Source organism: Tursiops truncatus, chromosome 13 (assembly GCF_011762595.2).
Source record: "Tursiops truncatus isolate mTurTru1 chromosome 13, mTurTru1.mat.Y, whole genome shotgun sequence".
In the NCBI taxonomy this organism is placed as follows: Eukaryota; Metazoa; Chordata; class Mammalia; order Artiodactyla; family Delphinidae; genus Tursiops; species Tursiops truncatus.
The window spans coordinates 11,136,212-11,158,270 of record NC_047046.1 but is presented as its reverse complement, the minus strand read 5'-3'; the positions used below and the strand labels follow the sequence as shown (position 1 = coordinate 11,158,270).

The window sequence follows — 22,059 nt, the reverse complement described above, 5'->3', positions numbered from 1 at the left end:
CCGGCCCCGGCCCCGCCGCCGCCGCCGCCGCCGCCGCCGCCGCGCCCGCCGCCGCCGCCCGGAGAGGCCATCAGCTGCTTCCCGTCACATGGCGGCGGGCGCGGGCGGGGACGCGCGGGGGGCGGGGCCGGGGCGGGCTGGAGAGAACCCGGGAGCCGGGCTGCGGGACGGCGGGGGGCGGGCAGGTGGACGCCGGGCGGGAAAGGGTCAGCCCTGGGGGTGCGGGTGGGGGTGGGGGGGAACGGGGCCGAAGGGAAAGAGGGGGCGGGGCAGGTGGACGCGGGCAGGAGAAAAACCTGGGGTTTGGGGGAGCGGGGCCCGGGGAAAGTGGGGGGCAGGTGAAAACCCGGCGGTGGGAAGCGGAGCTCAGAGGAGAACGGGGGGTTATGAGGACAGACTATAACCTGGGGCGGGGGGTGCTGAGGGAAAAACCGGGGTGGGAGGCAGGCAGGTGAACGCGGGGAGGGGGTCGGGGAGCGGGGCCGAGGGGAAACGGGGGCCGGAGGGGGAAATGGGGGTGGGAGAACCAGGGGACAGATGGAGCGCCTCTGGTAGACCTGGGAGGAGCGGGGCTTAGGGGGAAAGGCGGGAATGGGGAGGATGGGAGGAACGGAGTGGGGGGCCAGGCGATGATCGGGGATGGAGGGAGGAGGTGTGGGTTTAAAACGGGGTGAGGTGAAGCTGAGGGGAAAACGAGGAAGGGGGTACGGAAAGGCACCGGGGAGCTGAGGAGAAAACGGGGGGAGATGGGACAGGGGGAAAATCGGGGGTGGGGGCGGACCAGGGCGGAAGGGGGACCTGAAGACGCCGGCGGTCAGGAGAATGGGGGAGACGAAAAGCGAAGACTGAGGAGAGAACTGGGGGGATGGGGTCCCGGAACCCCGGCGGGAGAGAAGAAATGAGGCAGAGGAGTAAAATTGGCAACCTGAGGCGGCGGGGAGCTCACAGGTTAAATGGGAGCCGCGGTAGAGGAATGAAGGGGCTGAGTAGGAGTAAAAGTGTAGGATGAGAGGAAGGCGTCAGCCGCCGTGCTTAAAAAATGGGAACCAGGGCTTCCCTGGTGGCGCAGTGGTTGAGAGTCCGCCTGCCGATGCAGGGGACACGGGTTCGTGCCCCGGTCCGGGAAGATCCCACATGCCGCGGAGCGGCTGGGCCCGTGAGCCACGGCCGCTGAGCCTGCGCGTCCGGACCCTGTGCTCCACAACGGGAGAGGCCACAACAATGAGAGGCCCGCATACCGCAAAAAAAAAAAAAAAAAAAAAAAAAAGGGAACCAGAAAAAAAAAGCCCACCAGAAAAAAAAAAAGCCCACCGGAAAATGGAGGGTGAAAACATGAAGGTGCAGCGATTAAAAGGGGCGGAGAGCAAGGGGCAGCCAGCCAGAGAAAAAGAGGGTCAAAAGTGGTGGGAGGGTCCAGAAATGGACAAGCTGGGTGAACGTGGGTGCTACCGGGGAAGCCTGAGGGACAGCACGGAACAGAAGTGAAAACAGGCGAAGGTAAAATGAGGGGCTGGGAAAACAGAGACTTGGATTAAACACACACGGGACATGAAAATGGAGGGACTGGGTTAAAAAGAACATGGGGGACTTCCCTGGTGGCACAGTGGTTAAGAATATGCCTGCCAGTGCAGGGAACATGGGTTTGAGCCCTGGTCCGGGAAGATCCCACATGCCGCGGAGCAGCTAAGCCTGTGCGCCACAACTACTGAGCCCGCGTGCTGCAACTACCGAAGCCCACGCACCTAGAGCCCATGCTCTGCAACAAGAGAAGCCACTGCAATGAGAAGCCGGTGCGCAGCAACGAAGACCAAACGCAGCCTAAATAAATAAATTTATTTTAAATAAACAAACGTGAAACTGAGGTGAAGGTAGGAATCATGGGTTTGGTTAAAAAGGAAGGAAGTTGAAAATGGGACAGCTTTGATTAGAGCTTAGGAAGCTTGGAATGAAGTAAAGAAATGGGAGAGATGAATGACCCAAGAGAAAGGCCTAGAACAGGAACAGGGAGTGGAGTTGGGCCACCTCAAGTGGGAGGTGAGGTGACACATTCTGGTGACTACAATTAGCTGAACCCTGTGAGAAACTCCAAAACCACCAACTGCTACAAGGACCCGACAGCTGATATAAATTGTCTTTTCAGACAGCCCATCAGTCTACTGCTCCATGACAACTCCTACCCTAGCCCTTTAATATTAGAAAGCATGCAATCTGACCAAAGAATTCCCTGGTGGTCCAGGGGTTAGGACCTCGCGCTTTCACTGCCAAGGGCACGGGTTCAATCCCTGGTCAGGGAACTAATATCCTGCAAGCCGCAGGGCATGGCAAACAGAACAAAAAACAATCTGACCAGGGACTTCCCTGGCGGCGCAGTGGTTAAGAATCTGCCTGCCAGTGCAGGGGACATGGGTTTGAGCCCTGGTCCAGAAAGATCCCACATGCCGTGGAGCAACTAAGCCCATGAACCACAACTACTGAAGCCCGCACACCTAGAGCCCGTGCTCTGCAACAAAAAGAAGCCACGGCAGTGAGAAGCCCGCGCACTGCAACAAAGAGTAGCCCCTGCTCACCACAACTAGAGGAAGCCCACGCACAGCAACGAAGACCCAACGCCACCAAAAATAAATAAATAAATAAAACAATCTGACCAAAAAGAGGTGTGTGTTTGAGGGTATGTAGCAAGAAAACAATGGAGAACAAATTTCTTGAGGAGTTTAGGAGAGATGAGAGGGTGGGTAGGATCTACAAGTCGTGGAAAAGAATAACACGGCAAGGAAGACAATATTGTTACCAATATTGGGAAAGCTAATTAAAAAAACAAAAATTGGGGGCAGCAAATCCACTTCCCCAAATCTTTCAGTTTATTAATCAGGTCTAAATGAAGATGACTAAAGCATTTATTTAAAAATAACTTTATTCCATTATCTTAAAAAAATCCATATTATAACCTCAGAATGAATTTCTCCCAACCTCGCCTCCACACCAATTATTAAAATGTAAATAATGCAGAGAGATCTGTTTCGTTCTTTTTGCAGCAGTTCCTGGCCAGGACCATGGTGAGAAATGCCGGTTGGCACATGTTGCATCATAATAAACTTTACCCAGCAAGGATGATTTTCCAGGTCTCAGTGCCTGGGTTAGGGAAATTTTCCATCATGGGCTTTCCTGCTGCAGTAATAGGGTTGGTGTGTGCTTGTGAGAATGGGAGCTGCTATCAAAGCCACAGGATTATGACAGCCCCTTTCCCAATGTCCACCAGGTTTTGAGGAAAAGGAATGTCAGTTGCGATGGCCTGGAAGTATTTATCTTCCTGGTTCTGGTAAGTATATCTCTTCATCTCCAGTTCACAATACATTCAGATAAGATTTTATTTCCAAGCACAATGTAACAAGTTGGACTTTGCCACAGAAAGTCTGTAACCTGCTGTCAACGTACTGGTGGAGTTGGGGATGGGTCATCTTAAAGAAAAGAAAAAAAGCCCTAATTCTTTAAAATCCTTAAAGCTTGAAGACCCCCCCAGTACCTCAGCTCTTAACTGACCCAGCAATGTTATCTGTGCACACAGGGCTCAGATATAAGTGACAACAATCACAGCTCAGCTGGACAAGGGTTAATAATGTTTGGCACCAAGACCCTGAAGCTCCCATTTACTAGTGGAAAAATCCTGCCTCGAAGATTTCCCTATCATTAGGTGTGCACGCAGGAGAAGAGGAAGTCGCAGGAAGCATCTCAGTGATCTTGCAAATCATTCTCTGCATTCCCAGCTAGGGATTTTTTTTTTCCCCCTAATAGTTTCTTTGCTTTTTCCCTTTTTAAGTATGGTCGCCTCTGCAGGGTGGACTGTCGGATCCAGAGACCAGCTCAGTGTGCAGTGAGTTTAAACACAACCTGTCAAGTATCCGTTCTGAAATGACACTAACTTAGACTGGTTAGAGTGGTTAAGAATGTGAGGTTCCGGGCTTCCCTGGTGGCGCAGTGGTTGAGAGTCTGCCTGCTGATGCAGGGGACACGGGTTCGTGCCCCGGTCCGGGAAGATCCCACATGCCGCGGAGCGGCTGGGCCTGTGAGCCATGGCCTCTGAGCCTGCGCGTCCAGAGCCTGTGCTCTGCAGCGGGAGAGGCCACAACAGTGAGAGGCCCCAGTAACGCAAAAAAAAAAAAAAAAAAGAATGTGAGGTTCCACGCAGCGAAAGACCCAGCCCAACAAGAGAACTGCAGGTCACAGCTATCCCTGACGGGTAGACATTGGAGCCAGCCTCTGACCTCCCCAGTGTTCTGAGCTGGGGACAGGGTTCACTTCTAGTGACTCCCTCAGTTTAGTTCCTTCATCCAAGAAAGTGGACCTGCTCCAACCACACCTGCAAGGTAACCCTGCAGGCAACACACTTCTCATCTTAGGAGTCCCAAGTCCTGTTATTGGAGAGGGAAGTTCTCCTTTAAGTCGTGCCCATCAGAGCAGGATATGCAACATTGAAGAGTGCAAATTCAAGTCAGATTTTCAAGTTTAGCACACATATTTTACACCCTTAGAAGGTCCCTGACATTTAAGAGATTAGGATGAAATTAGAAAGAAAAAAAAATCTCTAAACTGTACAGGGAACAGCAGCAGCTTAAACTCATCATATGTTATTTTCATTCAAAACTTAGCATTATTGAGCAGCGTATCTTCCTTAAGAAGTAGGAAGGAAACAAGCTTTCCCATTCCCATTTCCAAGATCAAGAAACCGAGGCCAGACGAACTGATCTACTCTGTTACAAAACATTTCTCCTTGCCTTTTTCAAAGCCACAGGAGAAAGGAAGGATGGGAAAGTCTGAAAGCTAATAGTGCATCACCTAAGAGGCTTTTCTAAACACGAAGCTCTGGAAAATGCGAGATTCTAATGAAAGGCACTTCCTCTTATCAGCCCCTACCTCTTTTGAAAAGAATTCTATCTCCAGGGAGGCAAAAATCCCCAGGAGAGCTCTGATGATGCCCTGGTCTGGAATATTCTACAGAGAATGGAAGGCCCAGGCAGCAGTTTGTAACTGAACAGTTGACATTTTTCTTCTTCCGCTAAGGAAGGCAAAGGAGAAGATAACTAACATCTACGGAGCACCTCCGAGGCACGCTCACACCCTGAAGTACCTTGGTCCCCACCATAGCCCTGTAAGATAGGTGTGATTTCACCCATTTCACAGATGAAGAAATTGAGGCTCAGGACCTGCCCAAGCCCATGAAACAGGTAAGGAGCAGAGTCCAGATTCAAGACCAGGTGTTTCCGACTCAAAACCTGAACCAAAGTGCCTCCCTCGGATTAGGATCAGTAGCTGACCCCCCTCACCTTTTCCAGAGAGCTGACGTGTGCCTGGTTCCTCAGCTCACCTGGGCAGTGAAAAAGGAAGTGTCCTTATCACCCCACAGTATTCCCTTGTGTGCTGGGGCGAGCTGGTTACAGACTTTAACAGTGACAAAGGGCACCGAGGCCAAGTGCCTCCCCCATCTCATCATCAGTCAACCTGGAGAAAGCCAGGGGCACAGCGACAGGGGCACCTCAGATACCAAATGCAGCTTTCCCCCCAACACTGCCCGTTCCAAAGCTTTTCAGCATTGTTGAGAAAACTTACAGTAAATCAAACCAATTTAGAAAAAAGAAGAAAAAGGGAAGGAAAGATGTGTGTGTGTTTTCCATTTTTTTGCTGAGAGCCACAAACCGTTTTCAGCCCTCAGGCAGGGACGCAAGTCAACTGAAGCACAATATAAAACTCATCTTCGACTTAGCTTTCCAAGCTTTTGAGACAGGATAACAAAGGACAGTTGTCTTCCTCAAACTGGCCTGTCTTCTTCTTGAATGATGTCACTCTGCTGCTCACTGCTGTCATCTGTACAGGAGGGAAAAGTAGACCCAACTCTGAGTAATCTCAATAGGGGCGACTCTGTTTCTGTATTAGTTTTCTTTTCTTTTTTTTTTTTTTTTTTTCTTTCTTCTTTTGGCCACTCCATGTGGCATGTGGGATCTTAGTTCCCTGACCAGGGATTGAACCCATGCCCCCCTGCAGTGGTAGCGCAGAGCCCTAACCACTGGACTGCCAGGGAATTCCTCCCCCCTGCAATCAGTTTTCAATCACCTCTATTTCTAGACCTTTACTGATGACTTGGTGGAGGAGCAGGTGGGGCAGGGTGTGTATCCTCGCTTTTACCTGTTCTTTCCACTCAAAATCCTCTGACATGCTTGACACTGCCCACCCTTCACACTCTTGGTTTCTGCCATTCCCCTCGCCTGGACCACCCCTCCTTTCTGCTTATTCAAACTTAGCTGTCCTGAAAGACGTGCCTCATAGTCCACATCTTCCATGAAACATCTCCCAACCAGTGCACCCCTCAGGGCTCTCATCTTTCTCCTGAGGTTCTGTGATTTGTAAACGTACCATTCATCAGGCAAGGAATCAGATTCCTTCTTGCCAAAGCTCCTCTACTGCTCTCGCAGAGGGTTGGTTAAACCTTCCTTCTGTTTTCATTTCCCCCTCGTGTTTTAGTCTGTTCACCCTAACTGGTCTCGTAAAGCCCTTTACCATCCGTCTTTCTTTTCTAGTGCCTGACAGTACCAATCTGTGCCTTTCCCAGAGCAGGCCCTTGATAAATATTTGTCCATTTAATTAGCGTGTAGGTAGTTGATAGGAGATTCTCAGATTCTAGATTAAACTTTAACTGTCTTTCCCAACCTTTAAAAGACAGACCCTTGGAGATTTCTTCCGGGGAAGCCCCCCACAACTTCGCAGAGAGCTTCTAAGGACAAAGAGCTTACCCTGCAGAGCCTGGAGTCCATTGGCCATCCGGTCCACATTCCCATTCACCAGTGCGGTCACTCTGTGGATGTGGCCGTACTTGGTTACTTCTTTTGGAGACTCGTCCCTCTCACTTGCTTCCTCCTCTTCCTCTTCTGCAGCATCTTCCTCCTCCTCCACCTCTTCCTCTTCTGAATCCACCAAAACCATGACATCACCCATGTCTTGCCTCCTAATTTCCAGAAGGGGAGAAATAATCAAGAAGATACCCTGTTTTCTCCAACTTCAGCCCTCGCTGAATAGGAAACACTTGGTTCTTTGCAGCCCCTTTGGTAACATGGAAAATTCTTCACGTATTCAACTTGGTTGAGTCGTGAGATGACAGTGCGACTGTAACCTCGCAGAGAGATGCTGCCGAAGATTTGTCTAGATAATTGTATCTTGTGCTGGGTGAGTTTTAGCGCTCCACCTCTCCCCACCCTGCTGCTTCTCAGGCAGATGACCTCATTGTCCCAAGCACCCACCATTTCAGCTCCCCTCACAGCACGTACACAGACGCTCTGTTCCTTTCCTGAAATGCCCTTATTTCTCCTGCACTTACTGAAATTTCTCCACCTTGTCATTATTCAAGGCCCAAGTAAAATCCTCTGCCTCCCCCTGAAGCCTTGAACTATGACTGAATTTGGCGTCCACGGCCAGCGGTTTGGCACTGAATTGTTCTCTAGTTTGTTGCTAGTTCTGCCTGCCCAGCCAGACTGTACATTTCACGGGCCAGTCACAGTCCTAAGAGCATCGCATTCTCATTTAATCCTTACAGCCCGCCTCTGAGAAACAGATGAGGAGACAAAGGCTCAGAGAGGGTCAGGGATTTTCCAGGAGCCACGGGCTTGAAGGGCAGAGCTGCCATGTGAACCCAGGTCCATTCATTCCAAAGCCTTTTCCCATTATGCCAAGCTGCTCCCTTCTGTGAAAAATAAGCCTGGGGAATGACAGATTCATTCCAGAATGACCCTCAAAAACAGGGCTGTAAAGATAACACTTTCCGTTGAAAGATCGTCCCAGAACAATAAAATCCCCTCATTATGAACGATGGTCCCAGAACAATAATACCCCATAGTTATAAATGGATAAGAGGAGCAAAGAGAAGAGTTCTTTGCTCCCACCCAGAATCTCCTTAGGAGGCTAATACATAAGTTCCATTTAGTTGCTTTGCCCCTCCTGAGGTTTCCTTTGGGGAGGGGCTTCTGGGCATGCTCAGACTAGTCTTCCAAAACATGCTGTGAGACTATGACTTCTTCTTCCTTTTAGAAAAGGAAAACTAAATAAAACAAATGCATGAATGACTGGGCTCAACATGTACATGCTGTCTTTATGCCTCAGTGACAGTCCAGCAATGTGCCTGGCCCTGAGGTCTGGCGTTGTACAAAGAGCACAGACTTTGGAATCGGGTCAGGCCCAGGTCTGACTGCAGGCACGGCAGCTCACTCCCTGGATGAGCTTGCAGAAGCGGCTTTTTGCTTCCCTGAGCCTCCCTCGACTTGTCTGGGACACGGAGACAAGAGCAGCACCCTGAAGAATTTATGACGGGGTTGTAATAATGCGTGAGGAAGCACCAGCCCCGTGTCTGGCCTGTGGTAGGTCCCCAGTGGCGGTGGTCATTATTGTTCTTATGAAACGTTATAAACAAAACCTCAGTGAAGACATCATGGAAATAGATTTTTGATTTGAGTCTAGGGAACACTCACCTGAAAGTGCTTCCTACTGAAAGGAGAAAGGAAAAAACATTAATATCCAATAATATCCACTTCGGCCTCACAGAAATTTCTAATCAATCTAACATTTACAAAAGAATGGACAATGAGAAAACTGACCCAACACGAGAGATGACAGGGTATTCAGGCATGGTTCTTAGGTGCTTCATTATTGCACATCTGCACCCAATTTGGAAACCTCTCGAATGGAGCTTCAGGTGGGAGCATAACAGGGGCCACCTTCCCCCACCCACACCCTCTCAAGAAGCCTGAGAGAGAAGCAAAGGGACCCAGGAAGCCCTTACCGTTCCGGGAAGCCCTTACCTTTCCAGCAGAACACAGGGCTGTAGTACAACAGAAGCCCAGAGATAATGGCCAGTCCCAGCAGAAGGAGGCTCACGATGGTGCCCACAATTCCCCCGATGTTTACAGGTTCTGCAAAGACAAATCATACCCTTGACTCGGCCACGTGATACAAACAGCTAGGAGGGCAATACCTCCCCTCCTCTGCCTGGATCCTACTCTTATCTCGGTTTCATGACCTTGGGCAAGGCATATGACCTCTCTGCAGAGCAAGATAAAGATCTCATTTTTCTACTTCAGTTTGTGGGAATCAAACAAAGCCTGTGATGCAAAAGAATACTGGAGGGAGGCGTGGTGGTGGGATGAACTGGGAGATTGGGATTGACATATATACACTCATATGTATAAAATAGATAACTAATAAGAATGAGTTATATAAAACTAATTTTATATAAAAATATAAAATTCAAAAAAAAAGTAAAAACAGAAAAAAAAAAAGAAGAACATTGAAAAGTTAAAATCTCTGTGTCTCCACCCATCAAGACTGCTGTTAAGGTCATAGTAATTAAGAGTGTGAGTTATTGGTGCCACAACGAAGTGATCAATAGAACACAATAGGGAGGGTCTTCCCTGGCAGTCCAGCGGCTAAGACTCAGTGCTTCAGGACTTCCCTGGTGGCGCAGTGGTTAAGAATCCGCCTGCCAATGCAGGGGACATGGGTTCGATCCCTGGTCGGGGAAGAGCCCATATGCCACAACTAAGCCCGTGAGCCACAACTACTGACCCTGCGCTCTAGAGCCTGCAAGTCACAACTACTGAAGCCTGCGCGCCTAGAGCCCGTGCTCCACAACAAGAGAAGCCACCGCAGTGAGAAGCCTGCTTGCCATGACTAGAGAAAAGCCCGTGCGCAGCAACGAAGACCCAATGCAGCCAAAAATAAAAAATAAATAAATAAATGAATTTATTAAAAAAAAAAAAGAAAGACTCAGCGCTTCCACTGCTAGGAGCACGGGTTTGATCCCTGGTCGGGGAAACTAAGATCCCGCATGCTGCTTGGGACGGCCAAAAATATATATATATATTTAAAAAAAGAGAACAGAATAGGGAATCCAAGAACAGGTCCACACACAGAAGGAAACTTGATATAAGACAGACTAGTGAGTAGAAGAGGAACTCTTCAGGATGTGGTGCTAGACCAAATAGTTATCCAAATTGGGGGGTGGAGGAAACTTGATGTCTACCTCACATCATTCACAAAAATCAATTCTAGATGGACTAAAGAGTTAACTATGAAAGGCAAGTGTTAAAACTTTAAGAAAATATGGAAGAATACTTTCATGACCATAGGATAGATAAGGATTTCTTAAGACACAAAAATTGCTAATGATATAAGAACAGATTCATAAAGTCAACAACATTAAAGTAAGAATGCCTGCAAATCGAAGGATACCATAAAGAAAACAAGAAAGACAACTGAAAGGAGATATTTGTAGCATGTAAAACTAACAATTAGCATATGGAATTTCTAAAGAACTCCTATATATCTATAGGAAAGGGGAAAACGTCAAAAGACACAATTATGTATTTCACAGATGAAACATAAAGAGCAAATAAACATATGAAATAATGCTCAGCCTTCTTAGCAATCAGAGACATTCAAATTAGAACCACAGTGAGATTTCATTTTACACCTACTTGATGGGCAAAAATCACAAAGTCTGTGGGTGAAAATGTGGAATGACTGCTGTTGCAAATGGAAATTGGTATAACCACTCTGGAAAATAATTTGATGTTATCTCACAGATAAAAATGCACATAACCTAAAAAAAAAAAAAAAAAAATGCACATAACCTAACCTTCATTTCTACTCCTTGTACAAATATTCTAGAGAAATATTTGCCTGGGGACCTGGGTATATGTACACAAGGGGATGGTAAAAAGGTTTCCATAGCAACATGGTTTGTTCATCGCAACAAAAAAATCAGAAGCAGCACAGACATCCATCAGCAGGAAAATCAATAACTTAGTTGTGGAGTAGTGATACAATGGAAAATTATACAGCAGTACAGAGGTACAAAGTATAATTATACACATCAGCAGGAATAAATTCTGGAAACAAAATGTGGGATAAAAAAGGCAAATTACAAAAGACTACACTTGTATGGTAACACCCATTTTTCAAAACTCTAAAACAAACAATATATTATGTAGAAATGTGTACGTATGCAGCATATTTTTTCTTAAATAAAACATGAAACTCAGGATAGTGGTCACCTTTTTCAGAAGGCCCAGGATAAGCCTGGAAACGGGCCTACAGGTAGGGTTGCCAGATAAAATACTGTGTGCTCACTTAAATTTGGATTTCAGATAAACAATGAATATTTTTTTTAGAATAAGTATGTCCCAAGCAATACTGGGGACGTACATTAAAAAAAAATTATTATTTGTTTTTCTGAAATACAAATTTAAGTGAGCATCCTGTTTTCTTAGCTGGCCACACTAGCCACACTCTCTGCAGGTAATTCCAGCAGTGTTGGCACTGTTCTATATCTTAAGTGGGATGTTAGTTTCCTGGGTGTTCATTTTGCTATTATGTTTCTCAGCTTACATTTTATATATATATATATATATATATATATAAAAATTATATCTATTTTATACATGTATGTATTTTATTTTAATATATATATACTTTTTTTCCTTTAGGGTGTAACAGATATTAAATAACTTTTTTATCCCTATGCAAATGTTAGAGATTTAGGACTGGACAATAATTCTCCCATCCACCTTGTCAAGCCACAGGGAAGCAGACAGGCCTTCTCCCAGATGGCAGTGACCCACATGTAGGGAGGCACCAAGCTGTCCCCATGATGATGCCAGGTCCTCTGAAGCTCTCGGCCCTCCTCCTCTGCCAGGGCCACTTCACTCACCTTTCACGCTCAACCAGATGTCCACCTCCCTCACCCCCACGGGGTTCTCAGCCCGGCAGACATAGTAGCCCTCGTCCAGGTCCTGGGAGCAGTTGCGGATGGTGAGGGTGGAGCTCTGGCCACTCTGGGTGATGAGGTGGTGGCTGCTGGGCTGGATGATGACCTCCGGCTGGGTGAGGTTGCTCAGCCACAGGATCTTGGCAGGGGGGTAGGCTCCAGACACTTCGCAGGTGAGCGTCACATTGCCTCCCACGAAACAAGTCTTCATGGGCTCAGAGAGAAGGGAGGGGCTCCCTGACCATCAGAAGAAGGTAAAGAAAGACAAACGTTGAAGGAGATTCAATCGGTGGTCTGAGAATTTCAAGAATATTACTTCTTCCAAACAAAGCAACTCCAGGAACTTCTGTACTGCACCTGGTCTCATATAATAATAAAAGCTAATATCTGCTGAACATTCAATGGGCTAGGCACCATTCTACTTATTAACCCAATTAATAATTCTCACAACAATCTTGTTATCCCCATTTTGCAGATGGGGAAACTGTGGCACAGAGAAAGTTAAGTAACTTGCTCAAAGTCACATGACTAAATAAGTGAGCAGCTAGGATTCAGGGGGAACAAATGTCCTGGTTTGCATAAGGCTGAGGGGGTTCCCAGGACCTGGGGGCTTTCAGTGCTAAAACTGGTGAAGTCCCGGGCAAACCAAGATGAGTTGGTCACTCTATGTAAGAATGGAACCCAAGGAGTCACGCTTTTGTGGTCCATATCTCCTTACTTCTTATGCTGTAAGCTTCTATGTATAATAACCATACTGATGAGATGAGATATGGGCACACAGCCTGACAAGGGTGTTCCAGGGGACAGAAGGCAGCTGTATTAGTTTCCTGTTGCTGCTGTAACAAATTGCACAAACTTAGCAGTTAAAACAACACAAATTTATCCTTTTATAGTTCTGGAGGTCAGAAGTCCGAAATAATCTTGCAGAACTAAAATCAAGGTGTTGGCCAGAGCTGGTCTCTTCTGGAGGCTCTAGGTGAGCATCCATTTCCTTGTTTTCTCAGCTTCTAGAAAGGAGCCACCTGCATTCCTTGGCTTGCAGTCCTTTCCTTGAATTACTCCTACCTCTTGCATCTGTCATCACTTCTCACTACTGCATGTGACCCTCCTGCCTCCCTCTTATAAGGACCCTTGGGATCACACTGGGCCCACCCAGATAACCCAGGACACTCTCCCCATCTCAAAATTCTTAATCACAGATGCAAAGCCCCTCTACCATGTAAGGTAACATTATCACAGGTTCTGGGGATTAGGATGTGGACATCTTTTGGGGGCCATTCTTCTGTCTAGCACAGGTCTGTCCTAGAAAACTCAGAATGTGGCGTCCCTGTGGCCTTGGGGTCTGATTTAAGTGGGACACAGGGAGCTATGAGGTCTACTATGGCTATCTACTTGTACACTTTGCAAGAGAAGCCTTTTCCCAAAATGCACACCCTCTTGGGAAGGGTAGCAAATTCATCTTGGGAGGATTTATGAAATCCATATTTTCAGCAGCTGAGGGATACAGAGCAGCATGTTGGGTTCCTGCCCTGGAGAGTGAAACTACATGCTTCCCCTTGGCCGTTGTTCCAAGAGAGAAACTAGGGTTTCACTGCTGGCATCTGCGGAAGGGGCAAGGGGCAAGGGGATGGGGGTGGAACAACCCAGAAGCCTCTCTCTCTAGGTCAGGTTAACAGAAGAGAATACCCCAAACCTGGTTTTGCTCAGAAAACTCACCTGCGGACACTCCTTCTTGGATCAACTGTCAGATTCCCCCCATGTTGCTAAATCACTCCTTCCCCGCTTTATGGTTAACCAGAATTTCCTTTAGGGTCACAAAGCCAGCAGCAGTGACAAGCCTCATCAGTATGGCTGTATTTGGGGGTCCCAAACCAAAGTGTGGTAAATGGCCCCCTCCTCCTTTATTAAAAGCAAAACAAACAATTCCCCCAGTGCACCTCCCCTGAACCCCAAACAAACATCATGTACTTTTGCCAGACACAGCACTCACCCCTCAGACAGCTGTGTCACCATCCAGCTAGTGTGGCACCTATAAATTCAACGAGTTTCACTTAAAGGGATACTGCGTCAGGGGTGGGGCAGGTGCAGCTGGGCCCTCACAGATCTGCAAGAGGCGGACCACATGCTGGGGCGGGGCTCCATAACAGTAACACCGCAGCTTATCATAGGCTGAGTTGGCGTCTTCAGTTTAGAGGCTACACACCATATAAAGAGAGATCTGGGGAGTTCCCTGGTCATCCAGTGGTTAGGACTTGGTGCTCTCACTGCCAGGTGGCCCAGGTTCAATCCCTGGTCGGGAAACTAAGATCCCACAAACTGCGTGGCACAGCTGAAGGAAAGAAAGAAAGAGAGAGAGGGAAGGAGGGAGGGAGGAAGAGAGAGAGAAAGAAGGAAGGAAGGGGAGGGAGGGAGGGAGGAAGAAAGAGAGAGAGAGGGAGGGAGGGAGTGAGGAAGAAAGAGAGAAAGAGAGAGAGAGGGAGGGAGGGAGGGAGAGAGAGAGAGGGAAGGAGGGAGGGAGAGAGAGAGAGAAAGAGAGAAATAAGGAAGGAAGGAAGGAAGGGGAGGGAGGGAGGGAGGAAGAAAGAGAAAGAAAGGAAGGAAGGAAGGAAAAGAAATGAAAGAAAGAAAAAAAGGTAGATAGATAGATCGATCGATCGATCGATCTGGGCAGCAGGATTCCCCAAAAGCATCACTTTTCATCAGCTTGGGGGCTACACTGCCCTGGATCCCTGAGGTGGACGTTAGCATTACACTTCAGGGTCGTACTAGTCCTTTCAAGTGGAATGATCCAGACACCCCTCGCCTGCAAGGGCCTTGCTACTCAAGGTGTGGTCTTCGGACCAGCAGCATCAGCACTTCCTGAACGCAATTAGAAATGCAGATATTGTGTCCACCCAGACCGAGAGAGTCAGAACCTGCATTTTAACCAGACCCCCCAGGTGACTTGTATGCACATCCAGGCTCGAGTGCCCAAGAGGGAGGCGGGGAGAACTGGACGGCGTCAGAGTCCGAGAAGGGCCCAGGCTCTGTGCTTGCTTCCTGTGCTCCTGGAATTGGGAAAACTTCTGGTCAGCTCCCTTCTGCAGACACATTTCTTAACCCTGAGCACATATTTAGATTCAAATTATTGGTCAAGTCTCAGGGGTCACAGGAATAAAGACTTAGGCAAGATCTGCAAATAAAATGGAAGGGTAAGGGCGAAATAACACAACCCCACCAGCTGCCTCTGCTAATTTCACCCTCTCTCAGCATCGGTCCATCATTTATTCACTTCCTGGGACTTACTGTCCATAACACACTTCAGACATCCTCATTATGTACCACTCTGAGTGTGTATACTGCTTTCTATTTGCAGTCTGGGCAAGTCGGCTGCCTCTGTTTCACCATCAGTAAAATGGAGCGTCCTCCCCAAACTCATGTCCACCTAGAACCCCAGAATGTGATCTTATTCAGAAATGGAGTCTTTGCAGATGTAACTAGTTAAGGTAAGGATCTCAAGATGAAATCATCCTGGATTGAGGGTGGGCCCTAGCTCCAAGGACTGGTATCTTATAAGAAGAGGAGAGGCCACAGGGAGACATACACACAGAGGGGAAGGTCACATGAAAACAGATGCAGAGACCAAAGTGATGCAGCCACAAGCCAAGGAACACATAGAGCCGTGAGGAGCTGGAAGAGGCCAGGAAGGATTCTCCCATGAAGACGCTGATGGGAGCACGGCCCTGCCGACACCTTGATTTCAAACTTCTAGCCTCCAGAACTGAGACAGAATAAACGGCTGTTGTTTTAAGCCACCAAGTTCGTGATACTTTGTTACAGCAGCTCCAGGAAACTAATTCTGAGGGATAATACGAGCTCTCAGCTCACAGGGTGATTGAGGACTGAACGAGATACTGTGTGCAAAACACTTGGCACCTGCACTCTATCTGCACTCAGTAAATGTTAATGTCACCATCGCAGTTGACCCTTGAACAACATGGGGGTTGGGGGACCAACCTGGGAGAAATCTAAAAATCCACGTCCTGCTCTCTCTGCCTCAGAAGCAAAGGAATTGATAAATGACTCGCCCAAGGACAGGAAGCTGAAACAGTTTGGATAGAATCAGGACTCAAACCCTAGTTCTTTTGATTCTATATCCTGTGATCTCTAATCAGACACAAACTTTTCCCCACAGTGAGTTAATTTAAAGATCTGTTAAGTGAAAATACAGATACAACATTTATTGAAAAAAATTCACATGTACGCGGAACCGCGCAATTCAAACCTGTGGTGTTCAAGGGTCAGTTGTATTTGTGATATTGTCATTTCCTGCTCCACATTGGCCAGACTTCTCTCTCCAAGTAAAGTTTAAGTCCTTTAAAGGCAAAGACTTTGTATTCCTCCACAGTACCTGGAACCATGCTGAGCACCTAAATCCTACCCAAAAAGATTTGCTAGATCATGTGTGGAAGGTCACCAGGAAAGCAGTCAGCACTACCTGGATAAAAGCAAGGGCGCTGGGGTCAGACCAGCCTGGCTATGTGTTGGCTCCGTCACTTACGAGCCAACTGATCTTGGGTAAATTAGTTCCCACATGTTATCATCTGCAACTTACCAATCATTCTAATTTGCAGGCTACTGTGAGGATTACAAAGAGTAAGTTAATAAGAAAGAGTCAAAGACCATCTGAGCGCAGCAACCTCAAAGAACAGGACTGAGAGGGGAATTCCCTGATGGTCCAGTGCTTAAGACTCCGTGCTCCCAATGTAGGGGGCCCGGGTTCGATCCCTGGTCAAGCAACTATCAATAGATCCTGCACGCTACAACTAAGACCCTGTGCAGCCAAATAAATAAATAAATGAATATTTATTAAAAACAAAAAAAAACGGTCTTCCCTGGTGGCGCAGTGGTTGAGAGTTCTCCTGCCAACGCAGGGGACACGGGGGTTCGTGCCCCGGTCCGGGAAGCTCCCACATGCCGCGGAGCGGCTGGGCCCGTGAGCCATGGCCGCTGAGCATGCGCGTCCGGAGCCTGTGCTCCGCAACGGAAGAGGCCACAACAGTGAGAGGCCCGCGTATCGCAAAAAAAAAAAAAAAAAAAGAACAGGACTGACAGAGGTGAACATTTCAAAATCAGAAACTGCTCATCACTAGCAGAAATGTGGTTTAGGAGCCAAATATGCCAGAAAAATATCTATAACGTGCATGACAGTTCTATGAAATTAACTGACTCTTATGGAATAATAAGAAAAGATGAACAAGCCAATAGAAAAATGGACAAAATATGAACAGATAATTCACAGACAATATATAGGAAGTCAGTACGCATATGAAAACTATCAACTCCACCAGCGATCAAAGAAAACCAAATGAAAACAATATGCCATATCCCAACTAGCAACCAGGAAAAAACTAAAAATTTAATAACACTCGATGTCGGTGGAGATACTGGGAAATGAGAGAGAGTGACTGCTAGGGTTTCTTTTGGGGGTGATGGAAATATTCTGGATTAGAATGGTGATGGTAGTATAACATTGTGAACATACTAAAAAAAAAAAACAATGAATTATAAACTCTAAAATAGTGAATTTTAGGGAATTCCCTGGCAGTCCAGTGGTTAGGACTCTAAGTTTTCACTGCCAAGGGCGCAGGTTTGATCCCTGGTCGGGGAACTAAGATCCCACAAGCTGCACGGTGCGACCAAAAACTAAAAATAAAAAAAATAGTGACGTTTATATTATGTGACTTAAATCTCATTTTTAAAAAATGGTCCCCAAACCAATTGGGTCGGATTTGGCCCATGAGGCATAGTTTACCAAGCCCTGTCCTAGGGCAGAAAGCGAGTCTTGGTCCCTTCTGTTGCCCAAGGCCAGGTATGGTACCTGACACAGAGGGGACACCCAGGAGCAGTGTGCTGAATGAGTTAGTGGGAAGGGTGAACCATCTGAATGCCACTTGCCTGGGAAAACAAGCACCTGCTGACACAGCAGGGCTCACTTCTCAGCATGTCAGCTCTCCACAGCTGCACCTCTGAGGATTATCCTCGTAAACTGTGAGGACAACCTCACCAGGGCCAACACAACCCAACACACTCTGGCCCTGGCTTACTCATTGTATTGGTTTCCTGAGGCTGCTGTAACAAAGTACCACAAACGGGGTGGCTTAAAACAACAGATATTTATTCTCACAGTTCGGAAAGTCTGAAGTTCTAAATCAAGATGTCAGCACCTTGCCCTCTATGAATTCCTGGCCCACAGAAATCGTGAGATAATGACTGTTGTTTGAAGCCATTAAGTTCTGGGGTAATTTGTTCCATAACAGGAGATAACTAGTAAATGAACCTTGTCTGTCTTGTTCACTGCTCCATCTTCGGTACTTAGAAACTGCAAGGGAAAACCAGCTTGGACTACAACCAAGAAGTTTCATTAAGCATCTTTAAAGTTTGAAAGGAACGGATGAAGAGGGCATTTGGGGTTAGCAGATGCAAACTAGTATATATAGAATGGATAAACAACAAGGTCCTACTGTATAGCACAGGGAACTATACTCAATATCCTGTGATAAACCAGAATGAAAAAGAATGTGTGTATACATATATTTGTGTGTGTGTGTGTGTGTGTGTGTGTGTAACTGAATCACTCTGCTGCAGAAATTAACACAATATTGTAAATCCAATATACTTCAATTAAAAAAAAAAGCAAAAGGAAGGAAGAAATGGAAGGAATTCAGTTCACTCCAACACCCTGGGATTTCTCTCCCAGACCTTCTTTCAAAGGGTTGTCCCAGAAAAGAGGAAGGTGAGTGGACCCCAGAACCCCAGGACAAGGCAAAGCAGACTTACTGATCTGTACCACACAGCTGGCTCCCAACTCCGGCCCCACTATGTGGCTCCCGACACACTTGAACTTCTTGCCATCCAACAGCTGGGGCTGGTTCAGCATCTCAACCCCCAGCTTTGATGTCCCCATAACCACACCTCCTGGCTCTTCTGTCCACAGGAGGTCTGGGTCTGGGTATCCTCCGGCCCAGCGACAGCTGAGCTGCAGCGTGAACAGTCCTGGCGACAGCTCTGCCCAGCACTGAGGGGCTGACGGAGGGGGCGCTGCAAAACACCAGAGGACGTGGCCTTAATCACAGACTAAGATGAGCCACTGGGCTGACCCTATGGGTTACAGAACCAGGGTATCAGAGAAACATCAACCCCAGTTAGTGTACTTTGAGATAGCTCCTAGCACAAATTAGTGCCCTACACAAGTTGGGTTTCCTCGGCTGGGTGTTAAATCTTGGAAGAGATTTGCATTTCTCACTAGCCACGTGTGGCTATTTAAATTTTCATTAATTACAAATTTATTTCCTCCATCAGACTACTCACATTTCCTAGTCATCACACATGGTAGCTATTAGACCATACAGAAGAGAACATTTCCATCATCACAGAAAGTTCTACTGGGCGCTACTGGTCCCTAGAGGGAGTTGCAGGAAGGAGAGTTATTCATCCCCAAACCTCAACACACACTTTTTTTTTGCTATGTGCAAGTACCACTTAAAAGAATATATAAAAATTTAACAAATTACAAACCTGTTGTAACCTATGTGTTCATAATTATATATAAAATGATATATATTATATATGTATGTAGATAGTATATATATTATGTATGTCATATACCTTTATATATTTTATATCATATAAATAGAAATTTGGATCTTAACTTGTAGATATGTGGCATCTAAAAGAAAAATTATTGGAAATATACCAAAATGATGGTTAGAGTACAAGTGATTATTTTCTTCTTTCTTCTCATCTGTTTCCTACAACAAGCACATATGACTTTATATACGATAAATGTCATTTATGATAGACAGCATCGAGACTTACAAAGGCTCTGAATAACGTATAAAGTAAGTGTGTCATTGCCCTGCCTGCTAATTGTCATTCTCATCTCCCTTTGGTTAGCATGGATTAGGAGTGCAACCTGTGTTTATTTCTACAGTGGTTTTCCTCCACTAAATGTGTGCATAGGTGCATTGGGTTGTTGTTTCTTCACCTGAAAAATAAAGATTCATGAACTATTGGTTCTTAACAGCGCTAGAGGGCCTGTGTTCATGGAGAGCGTGACAGCAGATGAATGGATAAACAAATTGTGGTAGAACCATACAATAGATACTCTTAGGCCAAGAAATGAAAGCAAGTACTGACACAAGCTACAACAAGATGAACCTTGAAAACATGATGCTAAGGGAAAGATGCCAGTCCCCAAAGGTCATATAGGGTCTGATTCCATTTATATGACATGTCCAGAAGAGGCAAATGCATAGAGATAGAACATAGACTGGTGGTTGTCAGGGGCTGGGGGAAGAGGGCATGGGAGTGACTGCTTCACGGATATGGGGTTTCCAATTTGGGGTGATGGAAATGTTTTGGAACTAGATAAACGTGATGGTTGCACAACACTGTGGATAGACTCAATGCCACTGAACTGTACATCTTAAAATGGTTAATGTTATGCTATATACTTTCACCTCAATTAAAAAAAAACTTTAGACTTGGCATTAATTCCCCTCTATGACTCACAGGGACTCTCCCGTACTCCTAGTTAGCAGTGAGCTTCCAGAAGAGGCAACACTCTCTTTGACACGCGTACGTGTGTGTCGAGGGAGCTGCAGAAGCATGTTGGAACCTGTGCATCAGGTAAGTCTTTGTATTCAAAGGGGAGGCACAAACACGCAGTTCACAAAGGGTCAAGGTGAAGGAGTGGGGGAGGGGAGCACTTCTTACGCACAGTAGACCAGGAGCTCGGTGGTCACCTTTCGATGTCTCCCGCCAAGCATGTTTGTGGCCAAACAGCTGTAGTTCCCTTGGAGGTTCTGTGACATCAGAAACAGCTTGAAGCAGCTGGCCGTCAGGTTGTTTCCGAAGGGCTCGGTGCTAGAATCCGGGGCCCGGAACCACCACTCAACCATGGGCGGAGGCCAGGAGCTGCTGCTGCAGCAGAAATCCACCTGGGAGCCCTTGGCCGCATACAGCGTGCCGTTGGGGAGCCTGCCAGTGCTGGAGATGTTGACCTCAACCTGATAGGGGCCTCCTGGGAACGACAGAGGGGGTGGGGAAGGCGTAAGAGTTAACTGGAGCCCCTTACCAGCTCTAAGAGACACAGAGATGATCAGGAAGCAGCCAGTGAGGATGACAATATCAACCACTTATTGTGTGACAAACACTGCCGAGTGCCCTTAGCCATGCTTTAATTTACTCCTGAGCAATTCCGTGAGATTTACTGAGGGGATCAATCCTTACAGAAGACGGAAAATGCAAATCGCCCCTTTTCAAAAACACAGGTGAGTGGAAAGGATATCTGTGCCTTAAAGAGTTAATATAGCAGGACTTCCCTGGTGGTCCAGTGGTTAGGATTCTGCACTCTCACTGCCAAGGGTCTGGGTTCAATCCCTGGTTGGGGAACTAAGATCCCACAAAAGAAAAAAGAAGAGTTAACGTAGCAGGCCTGAGTGCTTTCCTTAGAAAGGCCTGCCTGCAAGGTTGGCCTGGGCTGGCAACTAGGAGCTTGGATTTCAGGGGGGTTCCCACCGTTCCCAGAACTGGTAAGAGTGGGGTTCACCAGGCCTTAACTGTTTGTACAAACAGTGTGGCTTATGCTGAACACCTGCTTTCCTTCTGAGAGTCTGGAATTTTGGTATGTGCTAGGCAGAGGATGCCTATGTGACAAGCCCCAGTGAAAACCTAGGGCGCTGGAGTCTCTATCGAGCGTCCCTGGTAGGTATTCCACACGTGTTGCTACAACTTGTTGCTGGAGGAATTAAGCGTGTCCCACGTGACTGCACTGGGAGAGGACTCTTGGGAGCGTGGTCCTCATTGTCCTGTGAGTTCTCCTAGAGAATCAGTGAAGCTGGGGGTGGTCTTGGGGACCCCTGGCACAATTTCACACTGAAAGACAAGAAACATTGGTTCCAGTCCCAAGTTTTAACTCCACTTACTAGCTGTGTGACTTTGGGCAAAGTATTTAACTTCTCTTAAGCCTCCATTTCCTCATCTGTAAAATGGGGGTGATGCTAGAACCACTTTATGGAGTTGTCATGACAATTAATTGAATTAGTATCATACAGCACTCAGAACAGTGTCAGAAAGGCCGTCCCATGATTGGTACCCAGTGCATCTAAGATCCTCTGTGTTGCCTCCACCAGAGACTTCCTCTTAAGAAGAGTCCAGAAAGGGCAATGCTTGGCCAAAGGGATAAATCTATGACTGAAGAATTTTGGACAAAAATA

General features: G+C 46.9%; 1 protein-coding gene across 5 annotated transcripts in view; it reads right to left on the bottom strand.

Annotated features, from left to right (window-relative positions):
* Positions 1 to 2,893: 2,893 nt before the first annotated feature.
* The window catches only part of VSIG10 (V-set and immunoglobulin domain containing 10), a 37,468-nt gene continuing 18,302 nt past the window's right edge, over positions 2,894 to 22,059 (bottom strand). For 2 of the 5 annotated variants that reach the window (XM_073790104.1, XM_019950451.3), the window contains 7 exons: positions 20,562 to 20,864; positions 18,620 to 18,880; positions 11,744 to 12,037; positions 8,835 to 8,945; positions 8,505 to 8,520; positions 6,780 to 6,991; positions 2,894 to 5,856 (listed from right to left, as the gene is read on the bottom strand). In XM_073790104.1, the coding sequence (XP_073646205.1) occupies positions 5,801 to 5,856; positions 6,780 to 6,991; positions 8,505 to 8,520; positions 8,835 to 8,945; positions 11,744 to 12,037; positions 18,620 to 18,880; positions 20,562 to 20,864 (1,253 nt within the window). In that variant the 3' untranslated portion in view covers positions 2,894 to 5,800. The remainder of the gene's footprint in view (positions 5,857 to 6,779; positions 6,992 to 8,504; positions 8,521 to 8,834; positions 8,946 to 11,743; positions 12,038 to 18,619; positions 18,881 to 20,561; positions 20,865 to 22,059) is intronic. The other 3 variants (XR_012325176.1, XR_012325177.1, XM_019950453.3) reach the window with 3 other exon arrangements.